Here is a 22,207-nt window from a genome sequence, read left to right as displayed (position 1 = left end):
TGATCCATTTGTTTGTTTAATAGTTGAATCCTTTGATGTATTACTGATTTCAAAATTTTTCGTTTTCAACAAATGCACTGGGTTGGTTAAAAAGTGATAGTAAACCACTACTACTGTTTTTCATACTAAGATGGACCAAGATATATATTTTTTGTCAACAAAAATGTTAGTTGTATTTAACTAGGGAAGAACAAATTCATATTTAAATGATGGTCTACAGGGGAACCGTGGGTTAACTGCCTTGTTCAGGGGAACCGTGGGTTAACTGCCTTGTTCAGGGGAACCGTGGGTTAACTGCCTTGTTCAGGGGAACCGTGGGTTAACTGCCTTGTTCAGGGGAACCGTGGGTTAACTGCCTTGTTCAGGGGAACCGTGGGTTAACTGCCTTGTTCAGGGGCAGAACGACAGATTTTTACCTTGTCAGCTCAGGGATTCGATCCAGCAAATTTTCAGTTACTGGCCCTACGCTCCAACCACTAGGCTACCTGCTGCCCCAAATATGTGTTGCTTTTGCAAGAGTCTGTTGATTGGTCGGTCATTGGGTTCATTCGTTTCGCAATATGTTCAAATCAAGCTTTATTTATATAGCAAAATTTCAGGCATGGCTTCACAGAAAGAAAAAAATTACAAAATCTCACATTTACTACACAACAAACATCAGGGTAAAAAACAAGATTAAATGGAAAACTAATGAGCATTTTAAGGAAATTACATTTGATTAAAATATTAACAATATGATTCAATATCCAACTCAAAATATAAGCGTGTTTTACTCCATTGTTTGTTGTTACGTTCCCCAGCAAGAAAACATAAATGTCACTTAAATAGAAGAGGGAACTATCAAAGAGTCACTGACAACAACAAGTAAACAGGTGGGGTTTTAGGAGGGGCTCTGAAAGACACTATGGGGGTGTCCACTGAAAGTTGACTAGTAACAACAACTGGGACCTAAAAGACACCCACCATGAGACCCACTAAATCTGCCCAAGAAGAGGAAAACAAAAGAAAAACCCACAACAAACTTAAAGACAGGAAGTAAACCAAAAAGGTGGAGCAACTAAAGGTGTTGACTCTCCACATCTATCAAAACAACTGGAGCACTGGGCCAGACACTCTTAAATAGAACCTGGACCAGCTCAGGTGAAACACCTTCCCACTAACGAGATGGACAAGCCAAAGCCCGTAACACCTTCCCCCTTTAGACAACGAATAAAATAAAAAAATCCTATATTTTTGTTGGACATGTTTGCTCACCCCCAACAGAAAACTTCCATTTCACATAATCAACTACAATGCTTCTACAATATAAACATGGTGTCTACTGGCTGTCAACAATAAACAACAAGAAAAAACACATATTTCTAAATAATAATATACCATAGTATTATTTTTAAATCCTTTTTCTTTCAATAGAATCCTAAAACCCACTAGCTTCTAGAACTCTCATCTTCCTAAAACTCACTAGCTTCTAGAACTCTGGTCCCCTTGGAACCAAAAAACTTGTCTCCAATACGGAAAAATGTGCAGTCAAAATAAATTGTGATCCATGGCAACGTGTTGACTGACTAAACGCAAAACTTGTTGACTGCCCACCCTTGAGACAATCAGCAACCAACTCCTGCAATATCCGTAGTAACTTTCCACCTTACTTCTCTCTCTTTTCAGGGTTCACTCGATAGGCATGTTGTTGGATCGGGGCCCAGTCCCCAATGTCATGCATTTGGTTTGAGAATGAATCATGATATTCTAAAAGCAGGGCAACATTGTCAATATAATTGTACACAAAAATGTTCAGCTGGTTGCATAAATAATTATGATTACTAACTGTTACATAAATTGTAAATATGAAAATCAAAACCAAATGTACAATTTGTTAATATGTATTGGCAATACTTCACTTAATGGTGAGGCATGGAATAATAAAACATATCTTTTGTCAGGCTGAATGTTTGAAATATGAGGTGATTTGAGTCATGCTTCTTCAGTAGTGGAATAAAGACAATTAGCATTTGAATGTTGTCAAGAAATACTGGAGTGATGTCAGATTGTTAATAAAATTGATTATAGACCAATTTATTATACTGCTTTCATGTGTGTATATACACAAACATCTGCAACAATTATCATATTACATGTATTTTTTTAAACAAGCAGCTTTTTCAACTTGTAGAAAACAGCTAGCTACATTTTGAAGTGCTGCATTTTGATTAAAGTGGGTCACCAACGCAGTAAGTGTAACACAGCTCTTTTTTTGTTAGTCACTTTTTGTTAAATAATACTCTTTCAATTCAGAGCCTGGATTTTCCCCTGAGGCTAATATCCATATCATGCTGCAATCAATTGAACAGGGCAAACGATAAGGTAGAACATCATTAAAATACTTCTACTACAATATTAAAACATTCTACATTGTGACATCATTAAAATACTCCTACTACAATGTTAAAACATTCTACATTGTGACATTATTTCATTGATATCATGAAACAACTTCATGTATGTATTTTCTGATGTTTGATCAGAGATCTTTTATCAGAGTATCTCTTGTCACATTGATCACAGCTATGAGGTTTCTCTCCTGTGTGTGTTCTCTGGTGTGAAGTCAGCTGGCTCAATGTAGGAAAACTCTTCCCACATTGATCACAGCTATAAGATTTCTCTCCTGTGTGTGTTCTCTGGTGTGAAGTCAGAGAGCTAGATATAGTAAAACTCTTCCCACATTGATCACAGCTATAAGGTTTCTCTCCTGTGTGTGTTCTCTGGTGTGAAGTCAGATTGCTTGATGTAGTAAAACTCTTCCCACATTGATCACAACTATGAGGTTTCTCTCCTGTGTGTGTTCTCTGGTGTGAAGTCAGATTGCTTGATGTAGTAAAACTCTTCCCACATTGATCACAACTATGAGGTTTCTCTCCTGTGTGTGTTCTCTGGTGTGAAATCAGATGGCTAGATGTAGTAAAACTCTTCCCACATTGAGCACAGATATAAGGTTTCTCTCCTGTGTGTGTTCTCTGGTGTAAAGTCAGAGAGCCAGCCCTAACAAAACTCTTCCCACATTGACCACAGCTAAAAGGTTTCTCTCCTGTGTGTTTTCTCTGGTGTAAAGTCAGAGAGCCAGATTGAACAAAACTCTTTCCACATTGACGACAGCTATAAGGTTTCTCTCCTGTGTGTTTTCTCTGGTGTACAGTCAGAGAGTAAGATGTAGTACACCTCTTCCCACATTGATCACAGCTATAAGGTTTCTCTCCTGTGTGTATTCTCTGGTGTGATGTCAGCTGGCCAGATCTACCAAAACTCTTCCCACATTGACCACAGCTATAAGGTTTCTCTCCTGTGTGTATTCTCTGGTGCACTGTCAGATGTCTAGATGAACCAAAACTCTTCCCACATTGATCACAACTATGAGGTTTCTCTCCTGTGTGTGTTCTCTGGTGTTGAGTCAGATTGCTTGATGTAGTAAAACTCTTCCCACATTGAGCACATCTATAAGGTTTCTCTCCTGTGTGTGTTCTCTGGTGTAACGTCAGATGGCCAAATCGACTAAAACTCTTCTCACATTGCCCACAGCTATACAATTTCTCTCCTGTGTGTGTTCTCTGATGAATTGTAATGCCTGATGAGGTGAATCTCTTCCCACAGTCAGAGCGGCAGTGAGTTCTCTTCCCTGTGGATCTCTGCAGGTGTTTCTTGAGGTGTTCTGATCTGGAGAGACTCTTCTCTGCCTCTTCAGCATCATGAGGTTGTTTAGGCTCCCCAGAGGATCCACGATAGTCCCGTATCTCTCCTGTGTGAACAACAAAGTCAGACAGATGGTTAAAGGCCCACAACAGCGGTAATCCACTGTAAAAGGTGATGCCAACAGCATAGCCATGATGTTGTACAACAATTGATGTCTGTAATGAATGTTAAAATTATTTGACAATTGTCTTAAAATGAGCAACAAGTCATATTTTGTCTTGTTTTCACATTAGTCGTAACATCTAAGATTGTAGACTAGAAATAAGTTATTCATGTTGTTGAAACTCTAAGCAGTGTGGCAGACGACTTTTGGTCTCCAATACAGGCCCCTTTCTGTGTTGCTAAAATTGCGGCACGAGGGCAAAGCACATACAATTTTGTTGCAGAAACTCCTCCATGCAGAAACTCCTCCATGCTAATTAGGAAACCACTAGTTATGGATGTAGTATATCTGGTAATGAGGAAACCACTAGTTCTGGATGTAGTATTTCTGGTAATGAGGAAACCACTAGTTCTGGATGTAGTATATCTGGTAATGAGGAAACCACTAGTTATGGATGTAGTATTTCTGGTAATGAGGAAACCACTCGTTATGGATGTATTATATCTGGTAATGAGGAAACCACCAGTTCTGGATGTAGTATATCTGCCTGGAGCAAAAATGGTGAGCAAAGATTTTAGTTTTTCACAATGTATTCTGAATGGGGGAAAACTCAGGGGAGTAACCTCCATGTCCAGGTTGCTTATGAGTGCATTTCACACTACTTTGGATTATAATTGTAAGGCTCGTTTGAATGTCCTGCTTAATATAATGTTTGTGTGATCATCGCAAATCAACCGCTTTGTATTTAAAAAACACTTCAACCAGTAAAATGCTCTTTGGCTTTTCCATCCGCCTGACAATGAGGGTTTGTACACTGTTTGCCAAATTGGCCCATAACTTCACCTAACAACCAATATGCCAATGACTGGAACGAACTACAAAAATCTCTGAAACTGGAAACACTTATCTCCCTCACTAGCTTTAAGCACCAGCTGTCAGAGGAGCTCACAGATTACTGCACCTGTACATAGCCCATCTATAATTTAGCCCAAACAACTACCTCTTCCCCTACTGTATTTATTTATTTATTTTGCTCCTTTGCACCCCAGTATTTCTACTTTGCACATTCTTCCACTGCAAATCTACCATTCCAGTGTTTTACTTGCTATATTGTATTTACTTTGCCACCATGGCCTTTTTTTGCATTTACCTCATTTGCTCACATTGTATATAGACTTATTTTTCTACTGTATTATTGACTGTATGTTTGTTACACTCCATGTGTAACTCTGTGTGTTGTATGTGTCGAACTGCTTTGCTTTATCTTGGCCAGGTCGCAGTTGTAAATGAGAACTTGTTCTCAACTTGCCTACCTGGTTAAATAAAGGTGAAATAAATAAATTAAATAGATCAGCAACGGTGGCTTGCAAACAGTGGATAGTAAGTAGCCCACCTTTGGAATAACTATGTATAGTTATAACTGTAGTATCCTGTATAACTGTAGTATCCTGTATAACTGTAGTATCCTGTATAACTGTAGTATCCTGTATAACTGTAGTATAGTTATAACTGTAGTATCCTGTATAACTGTAGTATCCTGTATAACTGTAGTATCCTGTATAACTGTAGTATCCTGTATAACTATGTATAGTTATAACTGTAGTATCCTGTATAACTGTAGTATCCTGTATAACTGTAGTATCTTGTATAACTATGTATAGTTATAACTGTAGTATCCAGTATAACTATGTATAGTTATAACTGTAGTATCATGTATAACTGTAGTATCCTGTATAACTGTAGTATCCTGTATAACTGTAGTATCCTGTATAACTGTAGTATCCTGTATAACTGTAGTATCCTGTATAACTATGTATAGTTATAACTGTAGTATTCTGTATAACTGTAGTATCCTGTATAACTGTGTATAGTTATAACTGTAGTATCCTGTATAACTGTAGTATCCTGTATAACTATGTATAGTTATAACTGTAGTATCCAGTATAACTATGTATAGTTATAACTGTAGTATCCTGTATAACTGTAGTATCCTGTATAACTGTAGTATCCTGTATAACTATGTATAGTTATAACTGTAGTATCCAGTATAGTCTGGGAGGAGGTGAAACCACTCAGGCTTATTTGATGTGATTTAATGTTTTGATCATCTAGTTTTCCTTACAAGCATTCAGTCACCAAAGGGGGTTCGGTCATTCCTTTGTTAATATACTGTCTCATTGACAAAAATATTTTGGATTATTTGTTTACATCATTCCTTTGTCTCGACCCAGTACACAGTAAACGTACCGAGGTTCTAATGTTGCCAAGGAGACACATTTTATTATTTATTTACAGTTTGGAGGGTTGGGGGTCTGACATCCAGGGACACATTGTATTATTTATTTACAGTTTGGAGGGTTGGGGGTCTGACATCCAGGAGACACATTTTAGTTCTAATGGTGCCGTTCTGTTATTCTTTTCAGCTTCTTTTTCCAAGCATCTTACATTACTCTGAGACTTGTTATCCTGGGATCTTACATTACTCTGAGACTAGTTATCCTGGGATCTTACATTACTCTGAGACTAGTTATCCTGGGATCTTACATTACTCTGAGACTAGTTATCCTGGGATCTTACATTACTCTGAGACTAGTTATCCTGGGATCTTACATTACTCTGAGACTAGTTATCCTGGGATCTTACATTACTCAGAGACTAGTTATCCTGGGATCTTACATTACTCTGAGACTAGTTATCCTGGGATCTTACATTACTCTGAGACTAGTTATCCTGGGATCTTACATTACTCTGAAACTAGTTATCCTGGGATCTAACATTACTCTGAGACTAGTTATCCTGGGATCTTACATTACTCTGAGACTAGTTATCCTGGGATCTTACATTACTCTGAGACTAGTTATCCTGGGATCTTACATTACTCTGAGACTAGTTATCCTGGGACCTTACATTACTCTGAGACTAGTTATCCTGGGATCTTACATTACTCTGAGACTAGTTATCCTGGGATCTTACATTACTCTGAGACTAGTTATCCTGGGATCTTACATTACTCTGAGACTAGTTATCCTGGGATCTTACATTACTCTGAGACTAGTTATCCTGGGATCTTACATTACTCTGAGACTAGTTATCCTGGGATCTTACATTACTCTGAGACTAGTTATCCTGGGATCTTACATTACTCTGAGACTAGTTATCCTGGGGAATAGTTTCAATATATTTGCAAAAAATCTAAACCTGTTTTTGCTTTGGCATAATGGGGTATTGTGATACATTTTAGAATAAAACACACAGACTAAGGAGACCAGGGATGGTAGTGGAGCACAGACTAAGGAGACCAGGGATGGTAGTGGAGCACAGACTAAGGAGACCAGGGATGGTAGTGGAGCACAGACTAAGGAGACCAGGGATGGTAGTGGAGCACAGACTAAGGAGACCAGGGATGGTAGTGGAGCACAGACTAAGGAGACCAGGGATGGTAGTGGAGCACAGACTAAGGAGACCAGGGATGGTAGTGGAGCACAGACCAAGGAGACCAGGGATGGTAGTGGAGCACAGACTAAGGAGACGAGGGGTGGTAGTGGAGCACAGACTAAGGAGACCAGGGATGGTAGTGGAGCACAGACTAAGGAGAGCAGGGATGGTAGTGGAGCACAGACTAAGGAGAGCAGGGATGGTAGGGGCACAGACTAAGGAGACCAGGGATGGTAGTGGAGCACAGACTAAGGAGAGCAGGGATGGTAGTGGAGCACAGACTAAGGAGACCAGGGATGGTAGTGGAGCACAGACTAAGGAGACCAGGGATGGTAGTGGAGCACAGACTAAGGAGACCAGGGATGGTAGTGGAGCACAGACTAAGGAGACCAGGGATGGTAGTGGAGCACAGACTAAGGAGACCAGGGATGGTAGGGGAGCACAGACTAAGGAGACCAGGGATGGTAGTGGAGCACAGACTAAGGAGACCAGGGATGGTAGTGGAGCACAGACTAAGGAGACCAGGGATGGTAGTGGAGCACAGACTAAGGAGACCAGGGATGGTAGTGGAGCACAGACTAAGGAGACCAGGGATGGTAGTGGAGCACAGACTAAGGAGACCAGGGATGGTAGTGGAGCACAGACTAAGGAGACCAGGGATGGTAGTGGAGCACAGACTAAGGAGAGCAGGGATGGTAGTGGAGCACAGACTAAGGAGACCAGGGATGGTAGTGGAGCACAGACTAAGGAGACCAGGAATGGTAGTGGAGCACAGACTAAGGAGACCAGGGATGGTAGTGGAGCACAGACTAAGGAGACCAGGGATGGTAGTGGAGCACAGACTAAGGAGACCAGGGATGGTAGTGGAGCACAGACTAAGGAGACCAGGGATGGTAGTGGAGCACAGACTAAGGAGACCAGGGATGGTAGTGGAGTCATTATAACCACCAGGTCATTATTACCACCAGGTCATTATTACCACCAGGTCATTATTACCACCAGGTCATTATTACCACCAGGTCATTATAACCACCAGGTCATTATAACCACCAGGTCATTATTACCACCAGGTCATTAGAACCACCAGGTCATTAGAACCACCAGGTCATTATAACCACCAGGTCATTAGAACCACCAGGTCATTATTACCACCAGGTCATTATAACCACCAGGTCATTAGAACCACCAGGTCATTAGAACCACCAGGTCATTATAACCACCAGGTCATTATTACCACCAGGTCATTATTACCACCAGGTCATTATAACCACCAGGTCATTAGAACCACCAGGTCATTAGAACCACCAGGTCATTAGAACCACCAGGTCATTATAACCACCAGGTCATTATAACCACCAGGTCATTATTACCACCAGGTCATTATTACCACCAGGTCATTATAACCACCAGGTCATTATAACCACCAGGTCATTATAACCACCAGGTCATTATAACCACCAGGTCATTATTACCACCAGGTCATTATAACCACCAGGTCATTATTACCACCAGGTCATTATTACCACCAGGTCATTATAACCACCAGGTCATTATTACCACCAGGTCATTATAACCACCAGGTCATTAGAACCACCAGGTCATTATAACCACCAGGTCATTAGAACCACCAGGTCATTATAACCACCAGGTCATTATAACCACCAGGTCATTATAACCACCAGGTCATTATAACCACCAGGTCATTATTACCACCAGGTCATTATAACCACCAGGTCATTATTACCACCAGGTCATTATTACCACCAGGTCATTATAACCACCAGGTCATTATTACCACCAGGTCATTATTACCACCAGGTCATTATTACCACCAGGTCATTATTACCACCAGGTCATTATTACCACCAGGTCATTATAACCACCAGGTCATTATTACCACCAGGTCATTATAACCACCAGGTCATTATTACCACCAGGTCATTAGAACCACCAGGTCATTATAACCACCAGGTCATTATTACCACCAGGTCATTATTACCACCAGGTCATTATAACCACCAGGTCATTATTACCACCAGGTCATTATAACCACCAGGTCATTATTACCACCAGGTCATTAGAACCACCAGGTCATTATAACCACCAGGTCATTAGAACCACCAGGTCATTAGAACCACCAGGTCATTATAACCACCAGGTCATTATTACCACCAGGTCATTATTACCACCAGGTCATTATAACCACCAGGTCATTATAACCACCAGGTCATTATAACCACCAGGTCATTATTACCACCAGGTCATTATAACCACCAGGTCATTATTACCACCAGGTCATTATTACCACCAGGTCATTATTACCACCAGGTCATTAGAACCACCAGGTCATTATTACCACCAGGTCATTATAACCACCAGGTCATTATAACCACCAGGTCATTATAACCACCAGGTCATTATTACCACCAGGTCATTATAACCACCAGGTCATTAGAACCACCAGGTCATTAGAACCACCAGGTCATTATAACCACCAGGTCATTATTACCACCAGGTCATTATTACCACCAGGTCATTATAACCACCAGGTCATTAGAACCACCAGGTCATTAGAACCACCAGGTCATTAGAACCACCAGGTCATTATAACCACCAGGTCATTATAACCACCAGGTCATTATTACCACCAGGTCATTATAACCACCAGGTCATTATTACCACCAGGTCATTATTACCACCAGGTCATTATAACCACCAGGTCATTATTACCACCAGGTCATTATTACCACCAGGTCATTATTACCACCAGGTCATTATTACCACCAGGTCATTATTACCACCAGGTCATTATAACCACCAGGTCATTATTACCACCAGGTCATTATAACCACCAGGTCATTATTACCACCAGGTCATTAGAACCACCAGGTCATTATAACCACCAGGTCATTATTACCACCAGGTCATTATTACCACCAGGTCATTATAACCACCAGGTCATTATTACCACCAGGTCATTATAACCACCAGGTCATTATTACCACCAGGTCATTATAACCACCAGGTCATTATAACCACCAGGTCATTATAACCACCAGGTCATTATTACCACCAGGTCATTATTACCACCAGGTCATTATAACCACCAGGTCATTATAACCACCAGGTCATTAGAACCACCAGGTCATTATAACCACCAGGTCATTAGAACCACCAGGTCATTATAACCACCATGTCATTATTACCACCAGGTCATTATAACCACCAGGTCATTATTACCACCAGGTCATTATTACCACCAGGTCATTATAACCACCAGGTCATTATAACCACCAGGTCATTATAACCACCAGGTCATTATAACCACCAGGTCATTATTACCACCAGGTCATTATAACCACCAGGTCATTATTACCACCAGGTCATTATTACCACCAGGTCATTATAACCACCAGGTCATTATTACCACCAGGTCATTATAACCACCAGGTCATTAGAACCACCAGGTCATTATAACCACCAGGTCATTAGAACCACCAGGTCATTATAACCACCAGGTCATTATAACCACCAGGTCATTATAACCACCAGGTCATTATAACCACCAGGTCATTATTACCACCAGGTCATTATAACCACCAGGTCATTATTACCACCAGGTCATTATAACCACCAGGTCATTAGAACCACCAGGTCTTTATAACCACCAGGTCATTATTACCACCAGGTCATTATTACCACCAGGTCATTATAACCACCAGGTCATTATAACCACCAGGTCATTATTACCACCAGGTCATTATTACCACCAGGTCATTATTACCACCAGGTCATTATTACCACCAGGTCATTATTACCACCAGGTCATTATAACCACCAGGTCATTATTACCACCAGGTTATTAGAACCACCAGGTCATTATAACCACCAGGTCATTATAACCACCAGGTCATTATTACCACCAGGTCATTATTACCACCAGGTCATTAGAACCACCAGGTCATTATAACCACCAGGTCATTATAACCACCAGGTCATTATAACCACCAGGTCATTATTACCACCAGGTCATTATTACCACCAGGTCATTATAACCACCAGGTCATTATTACCACCAGGTCATTATAACCACCAGGTCATTATTACCACCAGGTCATTATAACCACCAGGTCATTAGAACCACCAGGTCATTATAACCACCAGGTCATTATTACCACCAGGTCATTATAACCACCAGGTCATTATTACCACCAGGTCATTATAACCACCAGGTCATTATAACCACCAGGTCATTAGAACCACCAGGTCATTATTACCACCAGGTCATTATAACCACCAGGTCATTATAACCACCAGGTCATTATAACCACCAGGTCATTATTACCACCAGGTCATTAGAACCACCAGGTCATTATAACCACCAGGTCATTATTACCACCAGGTCATTATTACCACCAGGTCATTATTACCACCAGGTCATTATAACCACCAGGTCATTATAACCACCAGGTCATTATAACCACCAGGTCATTAGAACCACCAGGTCATTATAACCACCAGGTCATTAGAACCACCAGGTCATTATAACCACCAGGTCATTATTACCACCAGGTCATTATAACCACCAGGTCATTATAACCACCAGGTCATTATAACCACCAGGTCATTAGAACCACCAGGTCATTATAACCACCAGGTCATTATTACCACCAGGTCATTAGAACCACCAGGTCATTAGAACCACCAGGTCATTATTACCACCAGGTCATTATTACCACCAGGTCATTATAACCACCAGGTCATTATAACCACCAGGTCATTAGAACCACCAGGTCATTATAACCACCAGGTCATTAGAACCACCAGGTCATTATTACCACCAGGTCATTATAACCACCAGGTCATTATTACCACCAGGTCATTATTACCACCAGGTCATTATAACCACCAGGTCATTATTACCACCAGGTCATTATTACCACCAGGTCATTATAACCACCAGGTCATTATAACCACCAGGTCATTATAACCACCAGGTCATTATTACCACCAGGTCATTATAACCACCAGGTCATTATTACCACCAGGTCATTATTACCACCAGGTCATTATAACCACCAGGTCATTATTACCACCAGGTCATTATTACCACCAGGTCATTATTACCACCAGGTCATTATTACCACCAGGTCATTATTACCACCAGGTCATTATAACCACCAGGTCATTATTACCACCAGGTCATTATAACCACCAGGTCATTATTACCACCAGGTCATTAGAACCACCAGGTCATTATAACCACCAGGTCATTATTACCACCAGGTCATTATTACCACCAGGTCATTATAACCACCAGGTCATTATTACCACCAGGTCATTATAACCACCAGGTCATTATTACCACCAGGTCATTATAACCACCAGGTCATTATAACCACCAGGTCATTATAACCACCAGGTCATTATTACCACCAGGTCATTATTACCACCAGGTCATTATAACCACCAGGTCATTATAACCACCAGGTCATTAGAACCACCAGGTCATTATAACCACCAGGTCATTAGAACCACCAGGTCATTATAACCACCATGTCATTATTACCACCAGGTCATTATAACCACCAGGTCATTATTACCACCAGGTCATTATTACCACCAGGTCATTATAACCACCAGGTCATTATAACCACCAGGTCATTATAACCACCAGGTCATTATAACCACCAGGTCATTATTACCACCAGGTCATTATAACCACCAGGTCATTATTACCACCAGGTCATTATTACCACCAGGTCATTATAACCACCAGGTCATTATTACCACCAGGTCATTATAACCACCAGGTCATTAGAACCACCAGGTCATTATAACCACCAGGTCATTAGAACCACCAGGTCATTATAACCACCAGGTCATTATAACCACCAGGTCATTATAACCACCAGGTCATTATAACCACCAGGTCATTATTACCACCAGGTCATTATAACCACCAGGTCATTATTACCACCAGGTCATTATTACCACCAGGTCATTATAACCACCAGGTCATTATTACCACCAGGTCATTATTACCACCAGGTCATTATTACCACCAGGTCATTATTACCACCAGGTCATTATAACCACCAGGTCATTATTACCACCAGGTCATTATAACCACCAGGTCATTATTACCACCAGGTCATTAGAACCACCAGGTCATTATAACCACCAGGTCATTATTACCACCAGGTCATTATTACCACCAGGTCATTATAACCACCAGGTCATTATTACCACCAGGTCATTATAACCACCAGGTCATTATTACCACCAGGTCATTAGAACCACCAGGTCATTATAACCACCAGGTCATTAGAACCACCAGGTCATTAGAACCACCAGGTCATTATAACCACCAGGTCATTATTACCACCAGGTCATTATTACCACCAGGTCATTATAACCACCAGGTCATTATAACCACCAGGTCATTATTACCACCAGGTCATTATTACCACCAGGTCATTAGAACCACCAGGTCATTAGAACCACCAGGTCATTATAACCACCAGGTCATTATTACCACCAGGTCATTATAACCACCAGGTCATTAGAACCACCAGGTCATTATAACCACCAGGTCATTATTACCACCAGGTCATTATTACCACCAGGTCATTATAACCACCAGGTCATTATAACCACCAGGTCATTAGAACCACCAGGTCATTAGAACCACCAGGTCATTATAACCACCAGGTCATTATTACCACCAGGTCATTATTACCACCAGGTCATTATAACCACCAGGTCATTATTACCACCAGGTTATTAGAACCACCAGGTCATTATAACCACCAGGTCATTATAACCACCAGGTCATTATTACCACCAGGTCATTATTACCACCAGGTCATTAGAACCACCAGGTCATTATAACCACCAGGTCATTATAACCACCAGGTCATTATAACCACCAGGTCATTATTACCACCAGGTCATTATTACCACCAGGTCATTATAACCACCAGGTCATTATTACCACCAGGTCATTATAACCACCAGGTCATTATAACCACCAGGTCATTATAACCACCAGGTCATTAGAACCACCAGGTCATTATAACCACCAGGTCATTATTACCACCAGGTCATTATAACCACCAGGTCATTATTACCACCAGGTCATTATAACCACCAGGTCATTATAACCACCAGGTCATTAGAACCACCAGGTCATTATTACCACCAGGTCATTATAACCACCAGGTCATTATAACCACCAGGTCATTATAACCACCAGGTCATTATTACCACCAGGTCATTATTACCACCAGGTCATTATAACCACCAGGTCATTATAACCACCAGGTCATTAGAACCACCAGGTCATTATTACCACCAGGTCATTATAACCACCAGGTCATTATAACCACCAGGTCATTATAACCACCAGGTCATTATTACCACCAGGTCATTAGAACCACCAGGTCATTATAACCACCAGGTCATTATTACCACCAGGTCATTATTACCACCAGGTCATTATTACCACCAGGTCATTATAACCACCAGGTCATTATAACCACCAGGTCATTATAACCACCAGGTCATTAGAACCACCAGGTCATTATAACCACCAGGTCATTAGAACCACCAGGTCATTATAACCACCAGGTCATTATTACCACCAGGTCATTATAACCACCAGGTCATTATAACCACCAGGTCATTATAACCACCAGGTCATTAGAACCACCAGGTCATTATAACCACCAGGTCATTATTACCACCAGGTCATTAGAACCACCAGGTCATTAGAACCACCAGGTCATTATAACCACCAGGTCATTAGAACCACCAGGTCATTATTACCACCAGGTCATTATAACCACCAGGTCATTATTACCACCAGGTCATTATTACCACCAGGTCATTATAACCACCAGGTCATTATTACCACCAGGTCATTATTACCACCAGGTCATTATAACCACCAGGTCATTATAACCACCAGGTCATTATAACCACCAGGTCATTATTACCACCAGGTCATTATAACCACCAGGTCATTATTACCACCAGGTCATTATTACCACCAGGTCATTATAACCACCAGGTCATTATTACCACCAGGTCATTATTACCACCAGGTCATTATTACCACCAGGTCATTATTACCACCAGGTCATTATTACCACCAGGTCATTATAACCACCAGGTCATTATTACCACCAGGTCATTATAACCACCAGGTCATTATTACCACCAGGTCATTAGAACCACCAGGTCATTATAACCACCAGGTCATTATTACCACCAGGTCATTATTACCACCAGGTCATTATAACCACCAGGTCATTATTACCACCAGGTCATTATAACCACCAGGTCATTATTACCACCAGGTCATTATAACCACCAGGTCATTATAACCACCAGGTCATTATAACCACCAGGTCATTATTACCACCAGGTCATTATTACCACCAGGTCATTATAACCACCAGGTCATTATAACCACCAGGTCATTAGAACCACCAGGTCATTATAACCACCAGGTCATTAGAACCACCAGGTCATTATAACCACCATGTCATTATTACCACCAGGTCATTATAACCACCAGGTCATTATTACCACCAGGTCATTATTACCACCAGGTCATTATAACCACCAGGTCATTATAACCACCAGGTCATTATAACCACCAGGTCATTATAACCACCAGGTCATTATTACCACCAGGTCATTATAACCACCAGGTCATTATTACCACCAGGTCATTATTACCACCAGGTCATTATAACCACCAGGTCATTATTACCACCAGGTCATTATAACCACCAGGTCATTAGAACCACCAGGTCATTATAACCACCAGGTCATTAGAACCACCAGGTCATTATAACCACCAGGTCATTATAACCACCAGGTCATTATAACCACCAGGTCATTATAACCACCAGGTCATTATTACCACCAGGTCATTATAACCACCAGGTCATTATTACCACCAGGTCATTATTACCACCAGGTCATTATAACCACCAGGTCATTATTACCACCAGGTCATTATTACCACCAGGTCATTATTACCACCAGGTCATTATTACCACCAGGTCATTATAACCACCAGGTCATTATTACCACCAGGTCATTATAACCACCAGGTCATTATTACCACCAGGTCATTAGAACCACCAGGTCATTATAACCACCAGGTCATTATTACCACCAGGTCATTATTACCACCAGGTCATTATAACCACCAGGTCATTATTACCACCAGGTCATTATAACCACCAGGTCATTATTACCACCAGGTCATTAGAACCACCAGGTCATTATTACCACCAGGTCATTATTACCACCAGGTCATTATTACCACCAGGTCATTATTACCACCAGGTCATTATAACCACCAGGTCATTATAACCACCAGGTCATTATTACCACCAGGTCATTATTACCACCAGGTCATTATAACCACCAGGTCATTATAACTACCAGGTCATTATTACCACCAGGTCATTATTAAGACCAGGTCATTATAACCACCAGGTCATTATAACCACACCCACCAGGTCATTATAACCACCAGGTCATTAGAACCACCAGGTCATTAGAACCACCAGGTCATTATAACCACCAGGTCATTAGAACCACCAGGTCATTATTACCACCAGGTCATTATAACCACCAGGTCATTAGAACCACCAGGTCATTATAACCACCAGGTCATTATAACCACCAGGTCATTATAACCACCAGGTCATTAGAACCACCAGGTCATTATTACCACCAGGTCATTATTACCACCAGGTCATTATTACCACCAGGTCATTATAACCACCAGGTCATTATAACCACCAGGTCATTATAACCACCAGGTCATTAGAACCACCAGGTCATTATAACCACCAGGTCATTAGAACCACCAGGTCATTATAACCACCAGGTCATTATAACCACCAGGTCATTAGAACCACCAGGTCATTATAACCACCAGGTCATTATTACCACCAGGTCATTAGAACCACCAGGTCATTATTACCACCAGGTCATTATAACCACCAGGTCATTAGAACCACCAGGTCATTATAACCACCAGGTCATTATTACCACCAGGTCATTATAACCACCAGGTCATTATTACCACCAGGTCATTATTACCACCAGGTCATTAGAACCACCAGGTCATTATAACCACCAGGTCATTAGAACCACCAGGTCATTATAACCACCAGGTCATTAGAACCACCAGGTCATTATTACCACCAGGTCATTATAACCACCAGGTCATTATAACCACCAGGTCATTATTACCACCAGGTCATTATAACCACCAGGTCATTAGAACCACCAGGTCATTAGAACCACCAGGTCATTATAACCACCAGGTCATTATAACCACCAGGTCATTAGAACCACCAGGTCATTATTACCACCAGGTCATTATTACCACCAGGTCATTATTACCACCAGGTCATTATAACCACCAGGTCATTATAACCACCAGGTCATTAGAACCACCAGGTCATTAGAACCACCAGGTCATTATTACCACCAGGTCATTATAACCACCAGGTCATTATTACCACCAGGTCATTATAACCACCAGGTCATTAGAACCACCAGGTCATTAGAACCACCAGGTCATTATAACCACCAGGTCATTATAACCACCAGGTCATTAGAACCACCAGGTCATTATTACCACCAGGTCATTATTACCACCAGGTCATTATTACCACCAGGTCATTATAACCACCAGGTCATTATAACCACCAGGTCATTAGAACCACCAGGTCATTATTACCACCAGGTCATTATTACCACCAGGTCATTATAACCACCAGGTCATTAGAACCACCAGGTCATTAGAACCACCAGGTCAGGGAGAAGAGCCTCACTCTGACCTCTGTCGAGTTGAAGTATCTGCTCTCCAGGTGAAATTTCAGCTCTGGTGCAGATGTGCCCATCTGCTCTCCAGGTGTAGACCCAGGGGGCCCGTTTAGAACCTTTTAGGACATTTCGAGATGACAGATGTTTGTGTTTGGTCTATTAATGTACCTGTGAGTTGAAATTGTTATAATTTTTGCATTTTTGACAAAATTAGACTCCTTTAAAGTGCCAGTTTTTCGCTCAGGTAGGGTATCAGCCTGAGCTATTTAAAAACACGTTTTCAACATTTCAAGATAGCAGTTAGTTTAGTTTGATGTAAATAAAGATAGCTGAGAAGTGGGACTGTGTCATTGTTTCTGACAAGATCTCTCATTGATCTCGGGTTCAGCCACCAGGGGGCACCAAACCTCTTTGAAAAGTTCATGTGAATAGTTACCACTTCTCAGGAGATGATAGACTTAGCCTTTCAACTGTTTTGTAATGATGGGATAGCTATTGAACAGACCTTTAAAACCTGGTTTTCTTGTATGTGCCAGTACATGAAATCACACATTTGACCTTTATGCTCACTGAGTCTGTACATAGTCAAAGCTTTCCTTAAGTTTGGGTCAGTCACAGTGGTCAGGTATTCTGCCCTTTCTCCGCCTCTCTCCCTTTTCACTCCCTCTCTCCGCCTCTTTCCCTTTTCACTCCCCTCTCTCCGCCTCTCTCCCTTTTCACTCCCTCTCTCCGCCTCTCTCCCTTTTCACTCCCCTCCGCCTCTCTCCCTTTTCACTCCCTCTCTCCGCCTCTCTCGCTTTTCACTCCCTCTCTACGCCTCTATCCCTTTTCACTCCCTCTCTCCGCCTCTCTCCCTTTTCACTCCCTCTCTCCGCCTCTCTTCCTTTTCACTCCCTCTCTCCACCTCTCTCCCTTTTCACTCCCTCTCTCCGCCTCTCTCCCTTTTCACTCCCTCGCTCCGCCTCTCTCCCTTTTCACTCCCTCTCTCCGCCTCTCTCCCTTTTCACTCCCTCCCTCTCCGCCTCTCTCCCTTTTCACTCCGTCTCTTCCCTTTTCACTCCCTCTCTCTCCCTTTTCACTCTCTCTCTCCCTTTTCACTCCCTCTCTCCGCCTCTCTCCCTTTTCACTCCCTCGCTCCGCCTCACTCCCTTTTCACTCCCTCTCTCTGCCTCTCTCCCTTTTCACTCCCTCTCTTCCCTTTTCACTCCCTCTCTCTCTTTACTCTCTCTCTCCCTTTTCACTCCCTCTCTCCGCCTCTCTCCCTTTTCACTCCCCTCTCTCCGCCTCTCTCCCTTTTCACTCCCCTCTCTCCGCCTCTCTCCCTTTTCACTCCCCTCTCTCCGCCTCTCTCCCTTTTCACTCCCCCTCTCCGCCTCTCTCCCTTTTCACTCCCCTCTGCCTCTATCCCTTTTCACTCCCTCTCTCCGCCTCTCTCCCTTTTCACTCCCTCTCCGCCTCTCTCCCTTTTCACTCCCTCTCTCCCTTTTCACTCCCCTCTCTCCGCCTCTCTCCCTTTTCACTCCCCTCTCTCCGCCTCTCTCCCTTTTCACTCCCTCTCTCCGCCTCTCTCCCTTTTCACTCCCACTCTCCGCCTCTCTCCCTTTTCACTCCCTCTCCCCGCCTCTCTCCCTTTTCACTCCCTCTCTCCGCCTCTCTCCCTTTTCACTCCCTCTCTCCGCCTCTCTCCCTTTTCACTCCCCCTCTCCGCCTCTCTCCCTTTTCACTCCCTCTCTCTCCCTTTTCACTCCCTCTCTCTCCCTTTTCACTCCGCCTCTCTCCCTTTTCACTCCCCTCTCTCCGCCTCTCTCCCTTTTCACTCCCCTCTCTCCGCCTCTCTCCCTTTTCACTCCCTCTCTCCGCCTCTCTACCTTTTCACTCCCTCTCCCTCCCTAAGAACTTCCCATTTGAATCAATAAGGATTGCAGTTGTGGGTGACTATCTGGGTGGAGCAGACTGGGAGGCTGGTATTCTGACCTGGGCTGGAGCAGACTGGGAGGCTGGTATTCTGACATGGGCTGGAGCACACTGTGCTGGAGCAGACTGAGAGGCTGGTATTCTGACCTGGGCTGGAGCAGACTGGTATTCTGACCTGTGCTGGAGCAGACTGGGAGGCTGGTATTCTGACCTGTGCTGGAGCAGACCGGGAGACTGGTATTCTGACCTGGGCTGGATCAGACTGGGAGACTGGTAAATCACACATTTGACCTTTATGCTCACTGAGTCTGTACATAGTCAAAGCTTTCCTTAAGTTTGGGTCAGTCACAGTGGTCAGGTATTCTGCCACTGTGTACTCTCTGTTTAGGGCCAAATAGCATTCTAGTTTTCTCTGTTTTTTGTTAATTCTTTCCAATGTGTCAAGTAATTATCTTTTTGTTTTCTCAGGATTTGGTTGGGTCTAATTGTGCTGTTGTCCAGGGGCTCTGTGGGCTGTGTTTATGTTTGTGAACAGAGCACAATGACCAGCTTGCTTAGGGGACTCTTCTCCACGTTCATCTCTCTGTAGGTGATGGCTTTGTTAATGGCCCATACCCTCCCCATCACCAATCAGCCCTGCCATTGTTTGTCTTCATACTGTTTTGTAAAGAATGGCTTCTTGTCTTTCAGGTTGTATTCCACTGGGAAAGTGATTACAGTTTTCCTCAGTCGCTTTGGTGCATTTCTTAGATCAAAAGTGCAATTCTTGATACGACTTGTACTAATTCCAAATCATCTAGTCACTTGTGCACATCATTAAAGCAATTTCTTATTCCTTTGAACAAATTGCAATTGATAATGTACAAGTGTCAGCTTTTTTCCACATTATCAATTGCTCACGTCATGTTGATCAAAATATAGTAGATGGTTCTCTGTTGAATAGTCTTACCCCTCAAAACATCTAGGCATTAGTTCCTTGCATAAGCCATTACATGCAAAATTGTTTAACTATTTGTCATAAACTGTCAAGCATAGTTTTACACATTTCTATAAGACCTTTTGTACAAAAACGTAAACTGATGAATCGTGCAGGTGAAATTGACCCTCACTCATGAAGGAAGGAAGTTTTGATTTACATAGCCTGCAATTGTGACAATCACTGCATTCAAACCTGTGTAGATCAGTCAATTTTTAATATACAGACTTAAAACTCAGGATTCTGTAACAGCATACTCCATTCAAGATATGTGTTTACTGTGACAACCAGAAGTGCCTTAAGATGGTGTCATAGATGCTGTTTTGAAGGGGTAAAAGGTCAGAACTTTTCAAAACTTCATATATGTGATTAGACAACCCTCGTGAACTGTAAATCAGTCATTTCTCCCAACAGATGTCAAAGAAAAGCTCTCACACACACACACAGCAGGGATGGAGTGAAAAGGTACGGTGCTTAAAGACACACAAAGCCTGCAATGGCATTACTATTATCTCCAGGCCGTGCCGAGTTCAACGAGATGCCCCGCTTGACCGTAGCTCACTCGGTCTGAGCGCAGCCACAGTGACAACAAGACGGACCCAGAGCAGTCTGTCTGTCTGTCTGTCTCTGTCTGTCTCTGTCTGTCTCTGTCTGTCTCTGTCTGTCTTTCTGTCTGTCTGTCTGTCTGTCTGTCTGTCTGTCTGTCTGTCTGTCTGTGTCTGTCGGTCTCTGTCTGTGTCTCTGTCTGTCTGTCTGTCTGTCTGTCTGTCTGTCTGTCTGTCTGTCTGTCTGTCTGTCTGTCTGTCTGTCTGTCTGTCTGTCTGTCTGTCTGTCTGTCTGTCTGTCTGTCTGTCTGTCTGTCTGTCTGTCTGTCTGTCTGTATCTCTCTCACATTCTCTCTCTCTCTCTTTCTCTACGATTAGAATGTAAAGTCTCTCCCTATCTCTCTCTCTCCTTTGGATAACTTTAGGAAATAGATTCTCTCTCTCAATTCAATTCAAGGGGCTTTATTCAATTCAAGGGGCTTCTCTCTCTCTCTCTCTCTCTCTCTCTCTCTCTCTCTCTCTCTCTCTCTCAATTCAATTCAATTCAAGGGGCTTTATTGGCATGGGAAACATGTGTTTACATTACCAAAGCGAGTGAGGTAGATAATATTCAACAGTGAAATAAACAAT

At 42.3% G+C, this 22,207-nt stretch overlaps 1 protein-coding gene and 1 long non-coding RNA gene across 2 annotated transcripts in view; one reads left to right on the top strand and one right to left on the bottom strand.

The window, feature by feature from the left end:
- The window catches only part of LOC139550484 (uncharacterized), a 182,593-nt gene that overhangs the window by 35,463 nt on the left and 124,923 nt on the right, over positions 1-22,207 (top strand). The gene's annotated exons all lie outside the window — the stretch shown is intronic.
- On the bottom strand, positions 560-20,699 carry LOC139552528 (zinc finger protein 135-like). The gene is made up of 2 exons (XM_071364342.1): positions 20,672-20,699; positions 560-3,790 (listed from the first exon to the last, which is right to left on the bottom strand). Exons 1-2 carry the CDS (start codon positions 20,697-20,699, stop codon positions 2,493-2,495), a joined length of 1,326 nt encoding a protein of 441 aa, XP_071220443.1. The 3' UTR covers positions 560-2,492.

This window comes from Salvelinus alpinus, chromosome 2 (assembly GCF_045679555.1).
Source record: "Salvelinus alpinus chromosome 2, SLU_Salpinus.1, whole genome shotgun sequence".
Classification (NCBI taxonomy): domain Eukaryota; kingdom Metazoa; phylum Chordata; class Actinopteri; order Salmoniformes; family Salmonidae; genus Salvelinus; species Salvelinus alpinus.
The sequence above is the reverse complement of the archived record's forward strand: the minus strand, read 5'-3'. Positions and strand labels throughout refer to the sequence as shown.

Excerpts from the sequence above, each read along its gene's own strand:
- LOC139552528 (XM_071364342.1), bottom strand. The coding sequence starts at position 20,699 with ATGGCAGGGCTGATTGGTGATGGGGAGG. Across the intron at positions 3,791-20,671 it reads GCTGATTGGTGATGGGGAGG|CAGGAGAGATACGGGACTAT; the intron begins GTATGGGCCATT and ends TTGTTGTTCACA.